Genomic DNA, 18,756 nt, shown 5'->3' with positions numbered 1-18,756 from the left:
GAGGCACTTCGACATCCACCACAAAAGGGCAATTTTTTTGATGCCCAGTCTACTGCAACAGGACCTCACCGTGAAAGGGTGAGTTGCACAGTTTAACAGAAAATGATCCATGCTGAGCCGCAACTCCCCCTTAACATAAAGGGTGTGTAGGCTCACTAACTACTCGAACAAACCAGATCTACAGCAATGCATGCCACTTCGAGAGTACAGACCCAGCCATCAACTTTCGAAACCACAGAAGAAAAACCATGCCCTGGAATGACAAGTCTGGCAACAACCCAAGCATTGGGCCAGTGTGCCCTTCACAAAAAGATTCCATGTAAGCACCACAGCTGGGAAAAGGGTGCCCTGGAGATGAACAAAGGAGGCTGGAGACCCACATTACGAGCATACACAGGGGCCTGAACACTAGTGCCAGTCAGATACTAAAGACACATACATTGTATAGAAGACTTTAATTCAATACAAATTGAGACCCTTGAATCTGTAACCAGATCATTGGCAGCAAAGGGGATTCAGAAAGTGGTTTGGTGGAGTGGGGGAGGGGGAAGGCTGGGCTAGAAAAGCCCTGATTGTGAAGTGAAGCGGGGAACGATTCCAGTCTCTATCCGGGTAGCTGGCAGTTATTAGCCATTCGTTCACCGTGCCATCAGTAGTACCGCCATGGGGAGCCAGGGACTTCAGAGGTTCATACCCCGGAGATACTTCGTCATGTTGTGAGCTTTGTCGTTCAGTTTTCCTCCGTGGATTCCATTGCGACCCTTCACAATCACCAAAGCTGAAAGGAAAAGTAGATATGGTCAGACAGAAGAACCTGAACTTCAGGCCAGCATATCCAGACAGCAGACCACTTCAGAGACCAGGAAAGCAACCCCTTCTGATCACTCTGCTGGACAAAACTGCAGAGCAGAAATAGCATGCACTACATGCCCCAAGCTCTTCAGCTTTCTGGAGCGCTTGGTACTTGCCCACCTTAGAGCCAGTGCTCAACAGTTTAGCAGGAAGCAAACCCACCAGAACTGCAGGTGAATGAACCCCTCTTATGCACACCCAACTGAGGTCACCAGAACCCACAAGCAGATAAGTAAAGCCCAACAATATTCCCTCCAGTCAGTGTGTTCAAGAGGCAACTAGTAAAATGCTAATTTGACTAAGCAGGGGGGGAGGGGGGGGGGGGGAGTTAAAGATGTACTTCACTGCCAGAAAGTGCCAATATCAGGCACTTCTTGTCCTGCACACATCTGCTGACAAGCCAGTGTTCTTAGTACCAGCTTTAGAAATCCTGGCATTGACGTTAGATGGCAAGAGTCATCACCAGCACTGAACTCTATCGGAGGCTATGGGCAAAGCCAATGAAGCAGTAAGACTTGTGGCGCTCCCAAATGGCTGACAAACCCAGTGTTTGAGCCTTTATTCCTACCCCAAGCCCTCCAAATGTATGCCAATTCTGGAGAGCAAGACAAGCAAGCTGGGATCTTCTAAAAAAGCAAAGAGGACTTCAGCATAGACCAGGCTGAGATCCGACAGCTCGGAACTAATGCAGAATGTTGTGCAAGCTTTACATTGGCAACAGCCCCTTACATCCTGCCCTGTGCGCAGCTTCAAACCCCCAGCTCCAGTTGAACATGGCAGACATGTGCTCATCCATTCCAGTTGTATAAGGGCAGCAACAGCACTCGCAAGTCTGACCCAATCTGTGGATGGAGCAGACATACAGCACTTGCTTCTGGGAGGGTCCTGCTTTACGATCATGGAAAGTCATTTACTGCATGACAGCAGAGCATGCATCCCTGCGGGACAGTGGTATAGAGGGGTTCCTTGGTCTGGTTTGGGCACTCAAAGCCTCCACCCCAGCTGCAGGGCATCTTTAGACAGATGTTAAAAGAGAAGCAGGGGCACTGGACCAATGCCATGTCACATTGGCAGCAAGGAGAGGTTTTGGTACAGCAGGTCTGCCTGAGAAACAGAACGCTCTGTTCATTTACCCTGGTTGATGAGGGACCCCTGAGCAGGTGGGTGCTTCTAGGCACATCTTCCAAGGCCTAAAGGCAAGTGCACCAAGCTCATGACAGACCTTCCAGACGGATTCACGAGCGGTGGCCGAGCACCAGGCCCTTAGTAGGGCCACTCACTAGAAACACAGATGTCTACAAGAGCCAACTCTTGCCTTCAATCCACCCAAGTGCAGCAGAATAGTGCCTTCCACCCCAAATGGAAGGGAATAAGCTACCCTATGTGCCCAGCCCTTCCAGCACTCACCTGTGAGTGTCCTGCCGATGGCAATGCTGACTGTGGGGTCTCCGCAGGTGCTCTTTGTCTTTAGGTCCATGACATAGTCGTTCTCTACTTCTGAGTTGTCCCTGATGAGAGAGCACTTCTGACCACCGATGCAGGCACCATTGATGAACATCCCACTGCGATCCTTTGCCGTTAATGTTGCGACCTCTTCAGCCTAAAGGGACGGGAGGAAACAGGATTAGATTCAACCAGCAGCTCTGCAAGGGAGGTCAGTGTCAACATCCCCGGGGAGGCAACAGTATGGGGCACTTCAAGACCCACTGGCCAGGGTGCTGGAATGAACCCTGGCCAGCAGCAGCATGGTCACTCCCATACTGCTATGACTGGCACTGAACCATGCAGGTCAGTGCACACCAGTGCTGCTGTGCTTACTGGGACATTCAGTTCACTAGTGTAAGTGCCATGGTTGTAAGACTAGACAACCCATACTATACAATGTGGGCGGATACAGTTTTTAAATGGCATTCTTGCAATTTTGTGAACCCTTCAAATGTGTATAATTCATGGTCAACTGAAACAGGACTACTAACATACAAGATCGGAGCCCCTTGCGCAAGCTAGAGCTTCGAGTATCAAGGCAGGTTACAGATCCTCATCACTGCGCCCCTTTGTTGGAAAATGTCTAGACTGCAGTTAACTTCTAACCCATTTTAGAAACGCGCTCTGTTGGGACCCCTCCAGACAGGATCACAGTCTTATAGTACAAGACCAGGATTAACGGAGGCCCTGGACTCTTCTCAAACTTGCTTTGGACCGAGAGTTGCAGCCATGCTGGTTCTACTTGACCTGTCCACAGCATCCAATACCATCTCCACACAGACAGTTCAAAGACAGTTAGAGGCAAGGCATTAGGCTGGCTGTAACGTTTCATGGACGATTGAACCCTTTCAGTACAGTTACTTGCTCAATTACAGAACTATTAGTATTTTATAGATTGAACTTGCCCCTTGAGGGTATCCAAGCACTTTACAAATGTGGACAGCAGCACAATAAGTTTTGAAGAAACGTCCAGGCTATAGTTAGGCCAGGAGGGAATGTAGGATTTCAATGTTCAAGAGCTTAGGGGATAACTTGATAAAAGAGACATAGTCAATAAGATTGTAGGAGCAGGCTGTCAAGAAGCTGTAGGGTAGAATTAGGCCAATTAAGTTTAAACACTGAATTCTCTGGTAATTAGTCGTGAGCTTGAGGGAAGAAAGTCATCCAAGTTTCTATGGAAGAGGTTTGTTCATAAGGAGCGCTTTGACTTTTCTGGAGAAAAAAAAAACTGAGCTGGATTAATTGGGCCGTCCTAGAGCGTGGCTGTAAGTTCTTAATGTAGAATCTTTCGTTTCAAAGAAAGGCGCTGGAGCTAGATTGTCCAGAGCCACTGGATGGTTTGTGCTTCTGCACAAGATCCCTAGGAGTGGTGACGTAGAGGGCTGCGTCTAATGCAGGCAAGTTTTAGTTGGATTCTAGCTTTGTGTGGGATTTCAGATCAGGGTGATGTGGTGGTTTCTTTGACCTGTGATCAGCCTTGCAGCAGCGACGCCCCTAGAGGAACCAGATTGGACCTGGGCAGCTGACAGTTGTACTTCCATCGTCCAACCTGGGACTGACCAGGGCTTGCACTGCATGCAAGAGTCTGTTTAGGGTTAGTTTTCTTAGAATGTTCAATTGGTGATTAGTCCCTTTGGTGGCAGCACGGATGTGCTTCTGCATGTTGAATTTGTCAAGTGAATCCACTGATCTTGCAGAGTCAATGACATGATGAATGCAGTCGAGGGCTGTTCGATGTTTCAACCATGACAGGGTGAGACACTAGGAGGAATTAGGTTGAGTATTTTGTTTATGGCGATTGGATGCTCGCCAATTGTGAGTTCTCTGAAGAGTTGTGTTGAGGGAGCGGATGTCTTCTGGGAGGCAACTTTTAAGTAAAGTGGATATTGGCTCAGAATTTGTTAGAAGCTCCATGGACAGTTTGAAAGAGTGGGGAACCCGGCGGGACACATGAAGTGACTGCAGTGGTCTGTGATACTGTTATGGAGGTAGGGTGTGAACCAGTCAAGGACTTCCTGTTAGCCACAAGAGGTCTAGTACGTTGTCTTGCTTAACTATGGAATGCAGACGATAGGTCAAGCAGAATTAAGAGACAAGATTGGTTTTGATCCAGCATTTAGTGCATTATCCACTGTGTCAGACAATTCAGTGCTGTGCCCTGGTTAAAAGCTGGATTGATCCAGCATTTAGTGCATTATCCACTGTCAGACAATTCAGTGCTGTGCCCTGGTTAAAAGCTTGATTGAAAATTGTCTAATAGTTGGAATTGTTTGATGAGGCTACAGAGTTGTATGTAAACACATTTTTCAAGGAGCTTTGCCAGGATAAGAATATTGGAGATGGGTTGGAAGTGGTTTAAGTTAGTTCAATCCGCTTTTGTTTTAGGATAGGGGAAATTAACTGGATTAAGCAATACAGGATAGTGCCTTAAAGGGAGGCATAAGCAATCTTGCTCCAAAGTGGGAGTATTGAGCGCAAGATCTGCTTGAAGAAATTGGGGTAGAGGGCCACTGAAGAGGTTTGAGGGTTTTAGCAAGGTTAGAATCTGGTGAATGGTACCAGATAAGGGTGTGCAAAAAGTTGGACAGAATGCAGAACAATGTCCAGTACAGAGATCTGGGCCTAAATCCATAGTTTTTTTTGCTCACCATGCTGTTCGTTTGAACCTAGCCATATGCAAATCAGTCTTGACCCTGTGCCTCATGGGAACAGTCCAGCCTGAACTGCCAAGGCAGGTCCTCCCTGGACTGGAAACAAGCATCCTGGGACTGGTTTCGGGGTTTCACCCCTCTTCAGCCAGGATAGCCTGATTCCAGTGACATGGAGAGCATGGGGCTCATGCCGGAGCATACCCGTCCCACTCGGGGTGACAAATGCAAAACAGTTGGATAGAATGCAGAACAGAGGCACAGGGTCAAGACTGATTTGCATATGGCCATGTCGGACCTGGGGTGGTGTGGTGAGGAAAACAAATGGCTTAAACCCAGATCTGTGACTAGGGGTGAACTTTTTGCCAATGTGCAAGATCCCGTCCATCGTGTGTTTTACTAGATAAGGGTGTGCCACAGGGCTCACCTTTTTGAACATTTGTGCCCCCCCCCCCAGCCACAGGGCCAAGTTAGTGTGGCTTCTCATGCAGATGACTCCACATAGCAACTTGGAGCTCAATCCTGAAACAAAGTTGCAGGGAATGTACGACTAAGGTCCACATGGATGTCCACCATCTTTAAATGAATACTGGCAAGACGGATACTGCTTTCGGGAAAGCTCATTCCTTTTGGTCTAGTGACAGATGGCCTAGAGAATTGGGGAGCACTCCCATTCCCAAAAATGTAGCAAAAACCTAGGGGTTCACATGGATTAAAACTGGTCCATTAAAGAACATGTGAACCCAATCCCTGGAACATGTTCAGATACAACTTTCAGTGGCTGCCTTTACGGACCAGATGATCCCTTCTCCAGGCACTTGCTGCGAACTGCCGGGACCATGGGAATTCTAATGTAGCAATGAAGGTTGGTCTCTTTTCCAAGCCCTAGCTGATGCAGAACAGTGTGGTTGGGTTGCAACCTGCCCTCTTGTTCTCCTAAACCCACGTTGAGATCTCAGCACTGGTCGCTGATAAGAAAGCACTCCGGTTAAGTTTAGGTCGTCAATAGGTCTGTTCGTGGAAATGTGCTGAGTTCTCTACAAAATAGGGGGCAACTTTACATTCCTACTCGCAAACTGAGATCCAGCAATCAACTGCCCTTGTCCACATCTGTACGGGGCTGTTTTCTTGCCACCAAGACTACGCCTCTGTTTTAATCTGCCCAATTCAAAAACTCCTGAAAAGAGCCTTTTAAATTTGTAGATTTCAACTAAACTGGATCTGTGTGGAGCAGGGAGATTTATAACTAAAGTATCCGTGCATGCCACTCCGGCCTTGTGGCCACTGAAGTTGCAATCTCCATTCAGGAGAGCCAGCTGCCTGCCTGTTCAACTACTGCACCACAAAGACACCGTTAACCACTACATGGTATGAACAGCTGCAGGATTGGTACTCAGACCCCTGGTAGGGCCACCATTGTAGGTGCCATACATGACATAGCCTGCTAAAGAACCATGGCTGGCAAAACTGCATGTGCCAGGGATGTAAAAAACCAGCAGGAATCAAAACCACAAATGCGAGTGCCCTCAGCGACGCAGAGGGAGGCACACCTGGATGCAGCCAGTCTCGAGTCAGGCTCCTTTGAGTCCCACCACAGGGGGGTGGGGGGGGGGGGGGGGTCCAGCCTGCCCCAGCCATTAAGTCACAATCAGGCTGAACCAAGTACAGGCAGCCCACAGGAATACAGCACTCCAGCTTGAGGACTCGGAGACTAGACCTCAGACACCCCTATACTACCAGCAAGGGGGGGGTTCAGCCCCCCCTCATGCCGGGAAGCGACATTAATACTGGCCACTGCCAGGCTGGATGGAGTTCAGGCAGCCCACAAGGCTAGAGCACTCCCAGGATGCTGGAACACTAGACCTCAGGAGAGAGGCGCAAGATCCTGGTGTGCGCCGTTTAATTTCAGCTGGGCTAGTAAGCTGGCTACCAGGGACCGAGCAAATGCAAGACACCAGCTGGACAGCTCCACTGGGCATGAGAACAGGAGTAGCACACATACAACACAAGCACTGGCCCCCACATAAACCAGCCACAAACCTCCAGCATGTGCCGAACCACACCCAGGAGCTGTGGTATTTACACTCAGCCTGGTACTGCCTGCCCCCGCAGGGGTGATTCGCCTACTCTGTTCTTGAGTCTTCAACTAGCCTCTGCACTGGCTCCGTCACCCCAACTCCTGCACCAGGATAACCCCCGGATGAGACATGCGTGCTACACACACACCAAGAGACCTACTGTTTTGAGAAGCTGTTGACACCTCAGACAGCTGGTAAACCACAAACCTGGCATGGAGGGACTGGGTGTGGCCAAGAGTGTACATAGATCTAAGGCTGCCTAGCCATGCTTGTTGCATTACAGATAATGCCCCAGCTTTAGTGCGAGGGTAGATGCGCCTCTCAACAGGGCCCCAGCCTTTGAAAGCAGCATCTGTTGGATGACGGGGAGGTCCGTCATCTAGAAATTACTCCCAGGTGCATGCATTTTAATTAAAAACTAAGTGAATAGCACATTGGCATGTGGCTTCGATGTCCTAACAAGCATGATGAGTGGTTTGATAACTGTAGCGCTGCATGTAAAGATTCAAGGTGTTGCTAAACATAAGGTGGGGTCTATTCAGACAGTTGTGCCTCAAAACCAAGTGCTGGTCCATGGGGGTGCCAGGGTAGGTTCCATGTTAGTTGGAAGCATGCCACCTGCCCAGTGGCTTGGATGCTGCCTGGAATTGGGAGACAGGTTTCATCCCGCAGCAAGCGGTGCACACTGGACCCCACAAGGGCACTGTCTAGTACAAACTGTTAAGACAGTATAGTAGCAGCCATGTGCATTAAGGCTGCATTGTAGCTTCTGCTCAGATCCACACCCTGCCAGTGTTACCTGAAATAGCTGATACAGGGCATTAATTACTCCAAGAAGCACAACTAATAAACCACTGAAGTCTGCAGACTAGAGTGGGCCAGGCTAGGCAAAGGGAGATCGACTGGTACCAGCCACTAACCTAACATCCAAGCAACTGGGCACATCTGTGAAACCACACGGTGGCATGCAAGACATCTGCTCAGGGCAGTTGGCATTTGCCGACAAAGCTACTGGGCCCTCGCCAATCATAACACGAGAGCTTCTGGTTTATGGCATGGATTCTCAACATCTGTTTATCCATAGTTATTTTTTGGCAATCTTATTGGTTTTATATATATTTTGAGAATAAAGGGAGTCATAAAAATTGTATATTTTCACTTTTAAATGATAAACATGCACTCGCTTTGATGCCAGTTGGGTATTTAGCACAAAAAGCAGCCAAATAAATACACATTTTAAATTAGACCCACAGGTAGAAGTCGGAATCCGAGGAGGCAGTCATGGGACCTGGGGGTGCACATACCTACGGCTTGCCTGTAGTGTGCGTCCACCTGGGCATGTGAAGTGGAGACTTGTTTCATCTCTTTACAGCCGCAGGGGTGCTCAACTGACCAATCAAGCGAATGTATAGCGCAGGTCGTCACCCGAGGGGTAATTCAGGCGCTAGAGGGTTACGATGGTTTAGGAGAGCCAGTCGAACAGTCAAGTCTCTAGTGCCCCGACACTCTTCCCTGCCATGGGGAGTGTTCTGGCTGGCCCTCCAGTGGCCCCCGCACCAGTTACCACAAACACTGGTGAATTAGGAGATGTGAAAACTGCATTCCCACAGTCTACAGTCAGCGACCCCCTAGGAGGCCCATCCAAACAAGCGCTCAAGACCCCCCCAGCGGCCCAGGTCTGACAGGAGGAAGCCGATTAGACAAAAGATGCAATGATCTGGTCTTGACGCAGCTATGGCGAGAAGGAACGAACTACCGGCCCCTTCCCAGGAGGCCTCTGGTCGGCATGGAGGTCGCAGCAGAATCCTACGTGCGCCCAGGGCCGTCACTCCGCAGACCCATAACTGACCCGTTGGAGACTCCTACGGATGAAAGGCCATTCGACTTCAGAAGTGCGTCTAGACTCCCGAGACAAGCACAGTGCCTAGAGGGCACAGCATCCGGTGTACATCCGCCAGCCCGGGGTCAGCCAGGCCTGCCCAGGATGAAAACCTACTCCAGAGGGCAAGTGGGCACCGCGTGTCTGGAGGAGTTGGAGGCCAGGTGCCCGTCCGTGGCAGTCCAGAGGATGGGGTGCCGAGGATCACCGTCCTCAGCGAAGAGCGAGCCCAGTCCTCCTGCACGACCAGCCAGAACTCCGACTATCCAGAGCCTAAAGAGGTCCCAACAGCACCCGCACGTTCAGGAGGGAGTTTCATGGCGCTATGAGTGTTTAGAGCCATTCAACTCGCTGGTGTTAGGTTCTCTTTATAAGCTGAACTGCTCGGTGCCCCCATAGATTCAGCCCTGCGGACGAGGGGCGACGACCCTCATCTCTGGGTGAGGAGACCAGTACCACCATGAGGAGGCGCTACAAACGGACCAAGCCCATCACACATCCCTCGGGGAGCGGGGCATGGCACCCAGCCAGGGTACCTTGGAAACCCACCTCAGTTCCGGCTCTCGACTGCATGGGTCAGGCAGGGGGCCCGAGACATCTCATGAGGGGCAGCCATGTGTGATCTTTGACACTGAGGGGGCCACCATGAGGCTAGCTCGGGCCCCCCTGGGTTCACTCAGCCTGCATGGGCGGTCGCACTGCCCCATCTGGCGGCCAAGGCCTCAACTTCAAACTCAGTCCTTGAACTTGAGGCCGCGGCGCCCTCTGGTGGGCGCGGAGGGGATCCCAGGGTGGAGAGGCACCACCAGGCGAGGCGATGCTGAAGGCTCAGTCATTGCCAGGGAGTGTTTACACGGGACCCCCAGACCGGCTGGAGGAGGGGTGGGGCGAGCCGGCCGCTCTGCCGCTGACAGGCGACCCGGGCAGGAGGCCCTGGAGGAGCAACAAACTGGGCAGAGTTCAGCGGCGCAACAAGGTATCACCGCTGATCTTGGGCAGAGTGGGACCGCGGATCCTGGCAGGGAGATCCACCGACCAGATGTGGAGTAAAGAAACAATGTATCCGGCAAACAATTATCACCGCTGATTCTGGGCAGACGGAGTGGAGGTAACAAGGTATCGCCGCTGATCCTGGGCAGAGCGGGGCGTGGGGACCGCTGATGCTGGCAGGAAAATCCACCGACCAGAGGTGGTGTAAAGAAACTGTCTGGCAAACAATGTTTCACAGCTAATCCTGGGCAGACGGGAGTGGGGGTAACGAGGTACCGCCGCTGATCCTGGGCTGAACTGTGCAGTGTACAGGCCCAGAGAGCGCTGCAGCCTAGGCCAGCCCGGGGAGGATCACCCACTGCCGAGCCTAGGGTCACTGGCCCCTTAAAACACCCCAAGAGTAAGTAAAGGGATCTGAGAAAGCCATGCCTTCTGGCCACAGAAGAGAAGGCTGCGACAGGGCGGGGCGAACAGCCCCCCCCATAGACCCAGGCATGGAATCCTGCACACTGGCCTGGTGGGCACACCCAGGAAAGGAGGGGAGAAAGAGGTGCACCCCATACCGGGGGCCCTCACCAGGCCTGTCAGATGCACATGGGACATCTGACCGTTCACCCTACCAGCCCACAGGTCTCAAGCATGAATGGGACCGGAAACGTGAAGGGGGGGGGGCGCACACCCAGGCCACACATGGACCCCACCACTGATGGCCTACCACCCTCTGGGATCATACAGCCCTGCACCCCCCTCCTCGGGAGAGCTCCCCCACAGGCTCACCCTACCAACCCCCAAGCATGCATGGGACCGGAAACGCAGAGGGGGGCACACCCAGGCCCTGCACCGGCCACACATGGACCCCACCCCTGATTGCATGCCACCCTCTGGGATCATACAGCCCTGCACCCCCCCCTCCTCGGGAGAGCACCCCCAGCTCACCCTACCAGCCCCCAGGTAGGAAGCATGAATGGGACCGGAAACGTGTAGGGGGGGCGCGCACACCCAGGCCCTGCACCGGCCACACATGGACCCCACCACTGATGACCTGCCACCTCTAGGACCACAGAGCCCTGCACCCCCCTCCTCGGGAGAGGGCCCCCACCTTGGGAGAGGGCCCCCACCTCAAGCATGAATGGGACCGGAAACGAGCGGGGGGGGCACACCCAGGCACCGCACCGGTCACACATGGACCCCACCACTGATGACCTGCCACCCTCTGGGGTCATACAGCCCTGCACCCCCCTCCCTCCTTGGGAGAGCGCCCCACAGCCCCCTGCTCACCGTGAGTTTGCCTAGCGTGCTGTTGGGAGTGCAGGCCCAGACGGAGAAGGGGTTCCGTCCCACGATAGCCGCCTCCTCGCAGCTGGTATCCTCCAGGCTGGTGATGTAGCTCTGCCACCCACTCATCCTCGGGGTTTATGAGTTCCTCCTCGCTGCGGTGCTGCCGGGAGCCGGGCGGAGCGAGCAGCGCTGTCGCGGGGGGTGCACGGGGAGCAGGGGCTGCACTGCGGAAGTGTCAACGCGCCTCGTGCCGCTGCTCGTGCTACTGCTGCGCGCGCCCCGGAGTCTACAGCCGCCCTTCCTTCTTCCGCCGCCGCGAGCCCAACGTTCCAAAGCAAGTGGCACGAGTTACAGGAACCGCCAGGGCTTCTTAAGAAGGACGGAGGGGCGTGGCCGGATTGACGTGCCCTCGCGCCGGCAGCGTCCCGCGCAGGCGGACATGTTGGGGTCAGGTACCGCTTCCAAGGGTTACGGGCAAGCGGGCCGATGACGTCTCGCCTGACTCAAAGAAGGCCGCGGGCACGCCATATCCCAGGCAGAGTTCAATCCCGGAAGAGCAAAAAAGAAGCAGGGCGGGCCGCGTTGGGCGTGATGACGCTCCTGCATTTGGCGCTGAAGAAAACGAGTCCTGCTAGCGGGAAAGCATGAAAAGGAGCCACATTCTTCCGCGCTGGGCGTGTCGCCACTTCCTTGAAGGCGGCACTCTTTTTTTTAAATAAAAAATGAATAGATTAATAGAATTTAAAAACATCTTCTAATGTTCTTGATAATACAAATATATTCGAAGACTGATTTGCATCTTGCACATATCCGCAAATGACTCGTTTTTAATTCCCTTTAGAAAAATGTTCTTTAGTCTGCGGCGGAAGAATACTTAGGTGTGGCTGATAAAACTTTCTCAAAACTTTTCTGCGGTGTGGTTATGTTATGCTACTTCTGGGTACATTAGATGGCAGGGTATGGGGGAAGGTAATCGCATTTCTCAGTCTTGCTAACTCGGAGAAGCATGTCATGCATTTACTTTTGCAGTTAGTTGTTCGAGTTCCCTATTTTTCGAGGTGCAATACGTTAACACAGAAGTTACTTATTAAAATGCGATTTATTATAGTTTCAGCCTTAATAAACACATACAATTGAAAGCGGATTCATATAAACAGTAAATCACTTGATTTTAAAGTACAATCAATCACGCATGACTTGCAAATTCTAACATATTGGAGAGGTGTGGCTCACTGGTTAGAGGCGGCAGATCCGTAAGCAGAGAATCGGCCAGGGACCAGGGTTCAATTCCCGACGCGGCAGGGTTGTGGACCAGGGTCAAAAACGGACTCGATAATTCTCGCCTCAGTACCTACTCTAACCAGGAACACACTCGGCAACTCTGGGCATTAGCTTGCCTCATCTCCACAACGGCCCCCCACATTCGCTGGGGATGCCTGGTTTCACCTTGGAGATACCCTGGAGGGACCATCTCACAGGGATAGCCAGGACGGGTTCCCCAGCGGTCTACAGCGCCAGGACGCCTCAGGGCAGCAGTGCGCTTTACAAGACACATACATACATATACACTTAAGGAAACTGTAAGAATAGCCCTACGTATTTTGGCAAAGGCCATTGACAGCAAGTGTCTGAGCTTGGATTGAAGATTTAGCAGGGTCACTTCTAGTGGCCTTCAATGCTGCAAAAATATACGAAGCTAACTGAAAACAAGCATTTTCAATGCAATAGGTCTCGTATTATTAAAGTTTGAGCTGTTGGCATTGCTAATAATAATGCAACACCAATAGCAGCTCAAACATTCACTAATGTGAGACCTATTGCATTGGAATTTTTTTTTTTTTTATATAGCACGAACTTGAGTGAAAGGTGTGTATTTATGTTGCATTGAGTACAGTGTAATTATGTGTTGTGTTATTATGTCGCACAGAGTGGTATTGTGTGCAGTGTATTTATCTTGCATTAAGTAGAGAGTAAATATGTGACGTGCAATTATGTAGTACTGAGTGGTATGTGGAGTGTATTTATGTTGTATTGAATACAGTGTAATAATGTAACCACACCCACACACACACACAACCACCCGCAACCACACACACACAACCACACACGTTACAACACTGCCGAAGATTACACTAATCTCTGATAATGAAGAACCCCCTGCAAAAGGGTTATGTGAGGGCATCAAATGTGTCTAGGTATAACAGTGCATTTGGTTGTCACTAGCGAAACGACTTTCGACACAGGTGATTGTCAACACACCGGAGAGAACTTCAATCGTGGAAGTTTGTGGGGGAACAAGAGAGAGGTTTCACAAATTCATCATATACATGATAGGCGAATATACATATAGCAGAGGACTCTTGAGAAAATAACAATTTGAAGAAAAGAAGAACTACATTTAAGTGGCTTCACAAATACACCAAAACACTGTCATGTGTGGAGACGGTTTGCACAACTGCAGCAAGAGATACACAGCTTCAAGCACTGTGAGTCGGCGTGTGTACCAACAAGGTGCTATCAGACCCTGCTCCGTCCGAAACGGGCCCCTTAAGTGCATGCATGACCCACGCCCACTACTCACCCTGGCCCCCCAGCAGCATGCTGCTGTGATTTCCAGTCATGCCGCTCCTTCCTGTCTGAATCTGCTGCTGCGGCTCTGGCTCCCGTCCTGATCCCAAAAAAGGAAGAGGAAACCGCTCGCCTGGCTGCCTTTTCCTCTCCTTCCACGCGCACTTCCCCATTAGATGAGGCTGCAATGGGGAGAGCGCATGCCACTGAGGGCTAGGCTGTGCTGGTGGGTTGCGTTTCGGTGCACGACAGTACAGCAGCAGCTTGTGCCTCCGGCTCCCAGTCCAGGCTTTTGCGCACGGCTCCCACCGCTGCTCACAGACCCATCAGCAGCACACGGAATAACTTAAAAAAATACATATTAGCAACAAATTCTACTTTCAAAAACCTGACCGGGGGGGGGGGGGTGAACTTTGCTGTATTCCCTGCCAAACGGCACAGTAGGCGTACCTCCAGAAAACACTTCACAGACATCAATTGGCGCTTTCCCGCCTAATCAAGCTTCACGGAACACTGATACGTCAGCACGGTCAACAACCGCAGCAAGGAACGCACTAAAGATGAGGATTCTCCACAAATAAATACAATTGGCACTAGCTGTGCGGAAAACGACCTTCATATATATTTAAATTAAACACTGTTGCCTCCGATTCCGTGTTTTTTTCCCGAAACATATGCCACAATGTACAGAGCATATTTACAACGAGTGCCACGATTATACCGAAACTAAAGACAAACAAATGGCGTGCGCCGCACGCCTATGCCTGGGCACGATCATAGCTCCACCCACGGCCTGCTGCTGTCTATTACGAGCTTGGTGCGCGTAATAGACACCAATAGGCCATGGGAGGAGCTATGCGTGCACCTCAGGCCAATTGTGTGCAGTCTTTTGGAAGAAGACGCCCGCAAAGGCCAATGGGAGACCTGAAAAGGAATCGCACACGAACGAGCGTGTGCAATTCCAAAGTCGATTTCTGAAACCCACACAAAAGGACTCTCGCCTGCGCAAGCACTGCTGCGCAGTGCAACGCAGGTCGCGAGACCTAAAAATAGCTTCAACGTCTGTCTTGTAGCACAAAAGCAATGCCTCGCCGCAACGTCTGATGCTGTGAATTATACAGAGGAACCAAATATACAGCCTCCTTGACTGCAATGATTATTCGCATAAGAGCATGAAATGAAGCACAGTTTCCCAAACATGCCAATGGACCTGATAGGCTCTCGGTTTTTAAAGCAAATATTGGTTTATTTATTCCAGGTGGCTCCCGCCTAAGATTGCCCCAGCTTCGTTATAAGCCAAGTGTGAAGATTTTTTAAACCCACTCCAAAATGTTGGCATGTATCGTTTTCTTACGTTCTATAATGCAATTACAGAGACCTGGACACATTTTAATATTAGACCATTTTTGGTGTAGGCCAAAACAGGTAATTTTCCTAGTCTAAACTTTAAATTCAATGACCTTTTTGTTTCCGGAAATATCTTATTGAAATATGTTTTATTTGAGGCCCCAGTCTTGATTCCTAAGAGTTGTGTTAGTAGTTTACCTCCTTGTGTGGTGTGATTCATCTGGAAGTGGGCCAAATATTGCTTTTTAATTAACTGCAAGCTGGATTTATTCATTAATTCAAGCTTGACCCAAAGTACAGCATAGCTTATTTCAATGAGGATTTGGGCAATTTGATTAAGCCAAGGAAATTTAGAGTGCACTTTGCTTGGCTATATATCGAGCATGGCTTTTAGGTAGACTCCCAGCTTTGGATTCGTTCTCAGGTGAACCTAAAACAGTACATCTTTTAGGGCAATTAACGCTTCAGATTTACGCATGCCCGACTCATCCCTTAATGCAGTCTTTGGGTTCCTAGGCTCACATATAATAATCACAATAAAATAGATTCTTTGCTTTTTGTATCCCTGGTACTTTCCTGAATCCCCAAAGCTCAGTCCCATAGGTTCTTATAGCCAGGGCTTTCATCGTATATGCTTGGAGGACTGCTCTATCAGTCTTCAGCTCCATTTAATAGAAGAGCGATGACTGCTCCAGCATTGTGACCTAGGATGATTTAACTTTTTACCGTCTGCTTAGCCCAGGATATTATGTCATCGAATTGAGTCTCCAGATAGTCGTCATGGTGAACTCGATACAGCATTGAACCATGTCTTTCAAATGTGGTCTTCAGGCTAGTCCTTGAGTTAAGTGACATGAGATTTTTTGGGTGCTAATAATAAGTTTAGAAAAATTACAATAGTTTTCGAAACATTTAAGTAGCTGGTAAATCGCTATCTCAGTGTGAGCCACAAGACGGCATCATTACCAAATTATAGGGTCCTTATTCTGGCACCACCTATTGCTCGTACCTCCAAATTCAGGGCGAGTAGCCCCTTTTTTCATATCATTTATGATAAGACTGAACATGATGGATGCAAGCACACAGCGTTGCCTAAAGCCAGTGTTGATTTCAAAGTCAGGTATGCTTTCCCTTTTTGGCCCGTATCTCACTTTAGCGGGATTTCCTTTGTGAAGCAGCTTCAGGTCACTGAGTTTTTCCGGAAGCCCTTGCTCCGTTAGTATGGCCTATGGCAGGGTTCTGTCAGCCGAGTCAAACTCTTCAGGACTCTGAAGACCATGTACAGTGAGTCATTTTTAATAGAGATGTCTTTGGAACAAATCAAAGGCAGTTGCATTGCTTGGCCGACGGTATAATGACCTTTCCCGAAGCCGGCTTGAAGATGCGGGATCCCTTTCTGTCTTCAGCCCAGCCATCTGTGCGGGCGAAGAGCCATTTAACAGCATTTTTTCCAGCTACTTTTAACAGGGAAATTAAATGATAATTTGTAGGATCTTTGCAAGACCCTTTATTATAAAGTGGGACAATAATGGTAGATCCTAGGGCACTACTCGTGTTCCCAAATCAAGTTGTAGGCTGCAGGCAAGACAGAGGCCTAAATTGTTGGCTCACTCCAATAGACATATGATGGAATTCTGTAGGAACCTGGCACTTTCATAGTTTTTCAGTGAATATTGCCTCATAAACCTCTTCTGTGAACTGGGGAACAGCCTTTAAAGGGGATGTAGGGTTAAGGCCATGGCCGGGGTGTTGTTGTAATAGTTGTCAGTGGTTAGCTTTTCACATTCCCCCTCTTATTTGGAGGGTGGGGGTTCAGAGGCCAGCAAAGAGCTTTATCCATACAGCCAAGCAAACAGCCGTTGCAAGATTTTTTGTAGGACCCTCACAGCCCCATCTGACTAGTTGCCAGAACTTTCTTGTGTTGTTCTCCTTAAGTGACATTTGGAGGGTGTCCCATGCAGCTGCCCCCTGTAGCGCTTGATCAAACGTTTAGATGCATGTCCCAGATTTTTAGACGCTCCTCCCCCCCTGGTTACTATGCCGGCTTCTTAAGGCTTTGGGGCAGATCGTGTTTGAGCTTCAAGCATTCAAAGGCGAACCATTTGACCGATCCGCAGAGGGGGACTTCTCTAGAACACTTGCTTACGGTATATGTTAGGTGTGGAAGGTTCTGCAGACCATCGATTGTGCCGCTGTCGAACGAGGCCTTCCTTTTGCGGTGATTGTAGCTGTTCACAGTTCCAGTGGTCACATACATCCAGACTTGTAGGGCATGCTTATCTAGTCAACACTCTTCCTACCTGACTTCAGAGCCAAGCTGCCAGACTCTACGCAGCACTTTATGTTGCGTCCACCTGGGCATCTAGTCAGCAGCGACTTTTTTGCTATTAGTGGGTCGCGGTTACTCTCTATTCTTCTTTCATATTTTCATCTCAACAGCCAGGTGCCAAGATTCTAGAGTGCGAAGTTGAAACACCCACATCGAGTCCCTTACGTAGATTCATTCCACTCACAAGCCTATACGCCACTGACCTTCAGGATGCTAAACGTGTCCATCTGCCAGGTTTGCACACCGAAGGGTGAGTCGTTGAGTATGTGCCGTCGGACAAAGAGGTGCCACAGGCAATCACACCACAGAAAGTGCAAGGTACAGTAGGCTACCATTGCCTTCTGTTTTATTCAGTGCTGTTCGTAAAGCGCTCCTATCCACTCTCAGGTGGCCTCGGAGCACCTAGGATTGTGAGCGCACAAAGATTGGCAGGATACTGCTCTGCAACACCTGAGGGTGTGGTACTCAAAGGTTCATCGAGTGAGAGAGGGGCGTGTCGAGGATGCCTGACATCGCTCTCATGTCCACTGCCCCCAGATCTCTCGCCCTCACTGACTATGCACGCTCATTCTATCCATTCAGTCACCTTCTCCACTCACCCTAGCCCTGCATGCACACTCACACTCACACCCTTCCCTCTAGACTCTTGAGTCTTCACTCCTCGCTCGCGTCCGTACGTCCACTCACTCACAGGCCTTTCATGCTCCCCAGCTATACTCACTTTGAGGCTCCCCGCCCACCCTCATGCTCCACACTCAATCTCCCCCTCATTGCTAACACTTCTCATTCAGTGGCGGCTTCATCTATGGGGACAAAAGAAACAGCTGTATCACGCCCATCCTGATAAGTCTACGCTGGCTTCCTTTTGCAGCCAGGTCAATATCAAAGACTGCTTATATCACCCATGAGGCCATTCCAACTTAAACCTCTCTCCATCGAGCTAACTAGCTCAGAGTCTCCGGTGGATCACGTGATGCCGAAAACCTTCTGCTCGAACCTGTGACTTTCAAAAGGGAAAGACTTATAGCGCAGTCGTTCTCCGGTTGTGTGACCAGAATGTGGAAGTCCCTTCCCCCATGCTTGCGCACCACCACTGATGGTGACACTTGAAGTCCCCGAGAGCAGCGCTTACCTCCGCTCGACCACCTCTTTCTGCGTCTTCAAAAAGGGTCGTAAAGCCCTTCTCTTTCAAAGACCCTGTTAGCAATAATGCTCTCACTGTTTCCTTTTCCTCATTGGAGAACTAGTTTGTCCTTCTGCTCCAACGATGGAATATGCACTTTTGAAAAAGCAATCGCGCGG

The 18,756-nt window shown here is 50.2% G+C and overlaps 1 protein-coding gene across 1 annotated transcript; it reads right to left on the bottom strand.

Moving 5' to 3' along the window:
• Positions 1-438: 438 nt before the first annotated feature.
• Positions 439-11,754, bottom strand: PFN1 (profilin 1). Its single transcript, XM_085639641.1, has 3 exons — positions 11,211-11,754; positions 2,260-2,452; positions 439-778 (listed from the first exon to the last, which is right to left on the bottom strand). The coding sequence occupies exons 1-3, from the start codon at positions 11,334-11,336 to the stop codon at positions 681-683; spliced, it is 417 nt and encodes a 138-aa protein (XP_085495767.1). The 5' UTR covers positions 11,337-11,754; the 3' UTR covers positions 439-680.
• Positions 11,755-18,756: the final 7,002 nt, after the last annotated feature.

Source organism: Triturus cristatus, chromosome 12 (assembly GCF_964204655.1).
Source record: "Triturus cristatus chromosome 12, aTriCri1.1, whole genome shotgun sequence".
NCBI lineage: Eukaryota > Metazoa > Chordata > Amphibia > Caudata > Salamandridae > Triturus > Triturus cristatus.
This window is presented reverse-complemented; position numbering and strand designations above follow the sequence as displayed.

Excerpts from the sequence above, each read along its gene's own strand:
- PFN1 (XM_085639641.1), bottom strand. The coding sequence starts at position 11,336 with ATGAGTGGGTGGCAGAGCTACATCACCAGCCTGGAGGATACCAGCTGC. Across the intron at positions 2,453-11,210 it reads GCACGCTAGGCAAACTCACG|GCTGAAGAGGTCGCAACATT; the intron begins GTGAGCAGGGGG and ends CCGTCCCTTTAG. Across the intron at positions 779-2,259 it reads CATCGGCAGGACACTCACAG|CTTTGGTGATTGTGAAGGGT; the intron begins GTGAGTGCTGGA and ends TTTTCCTTTCAG.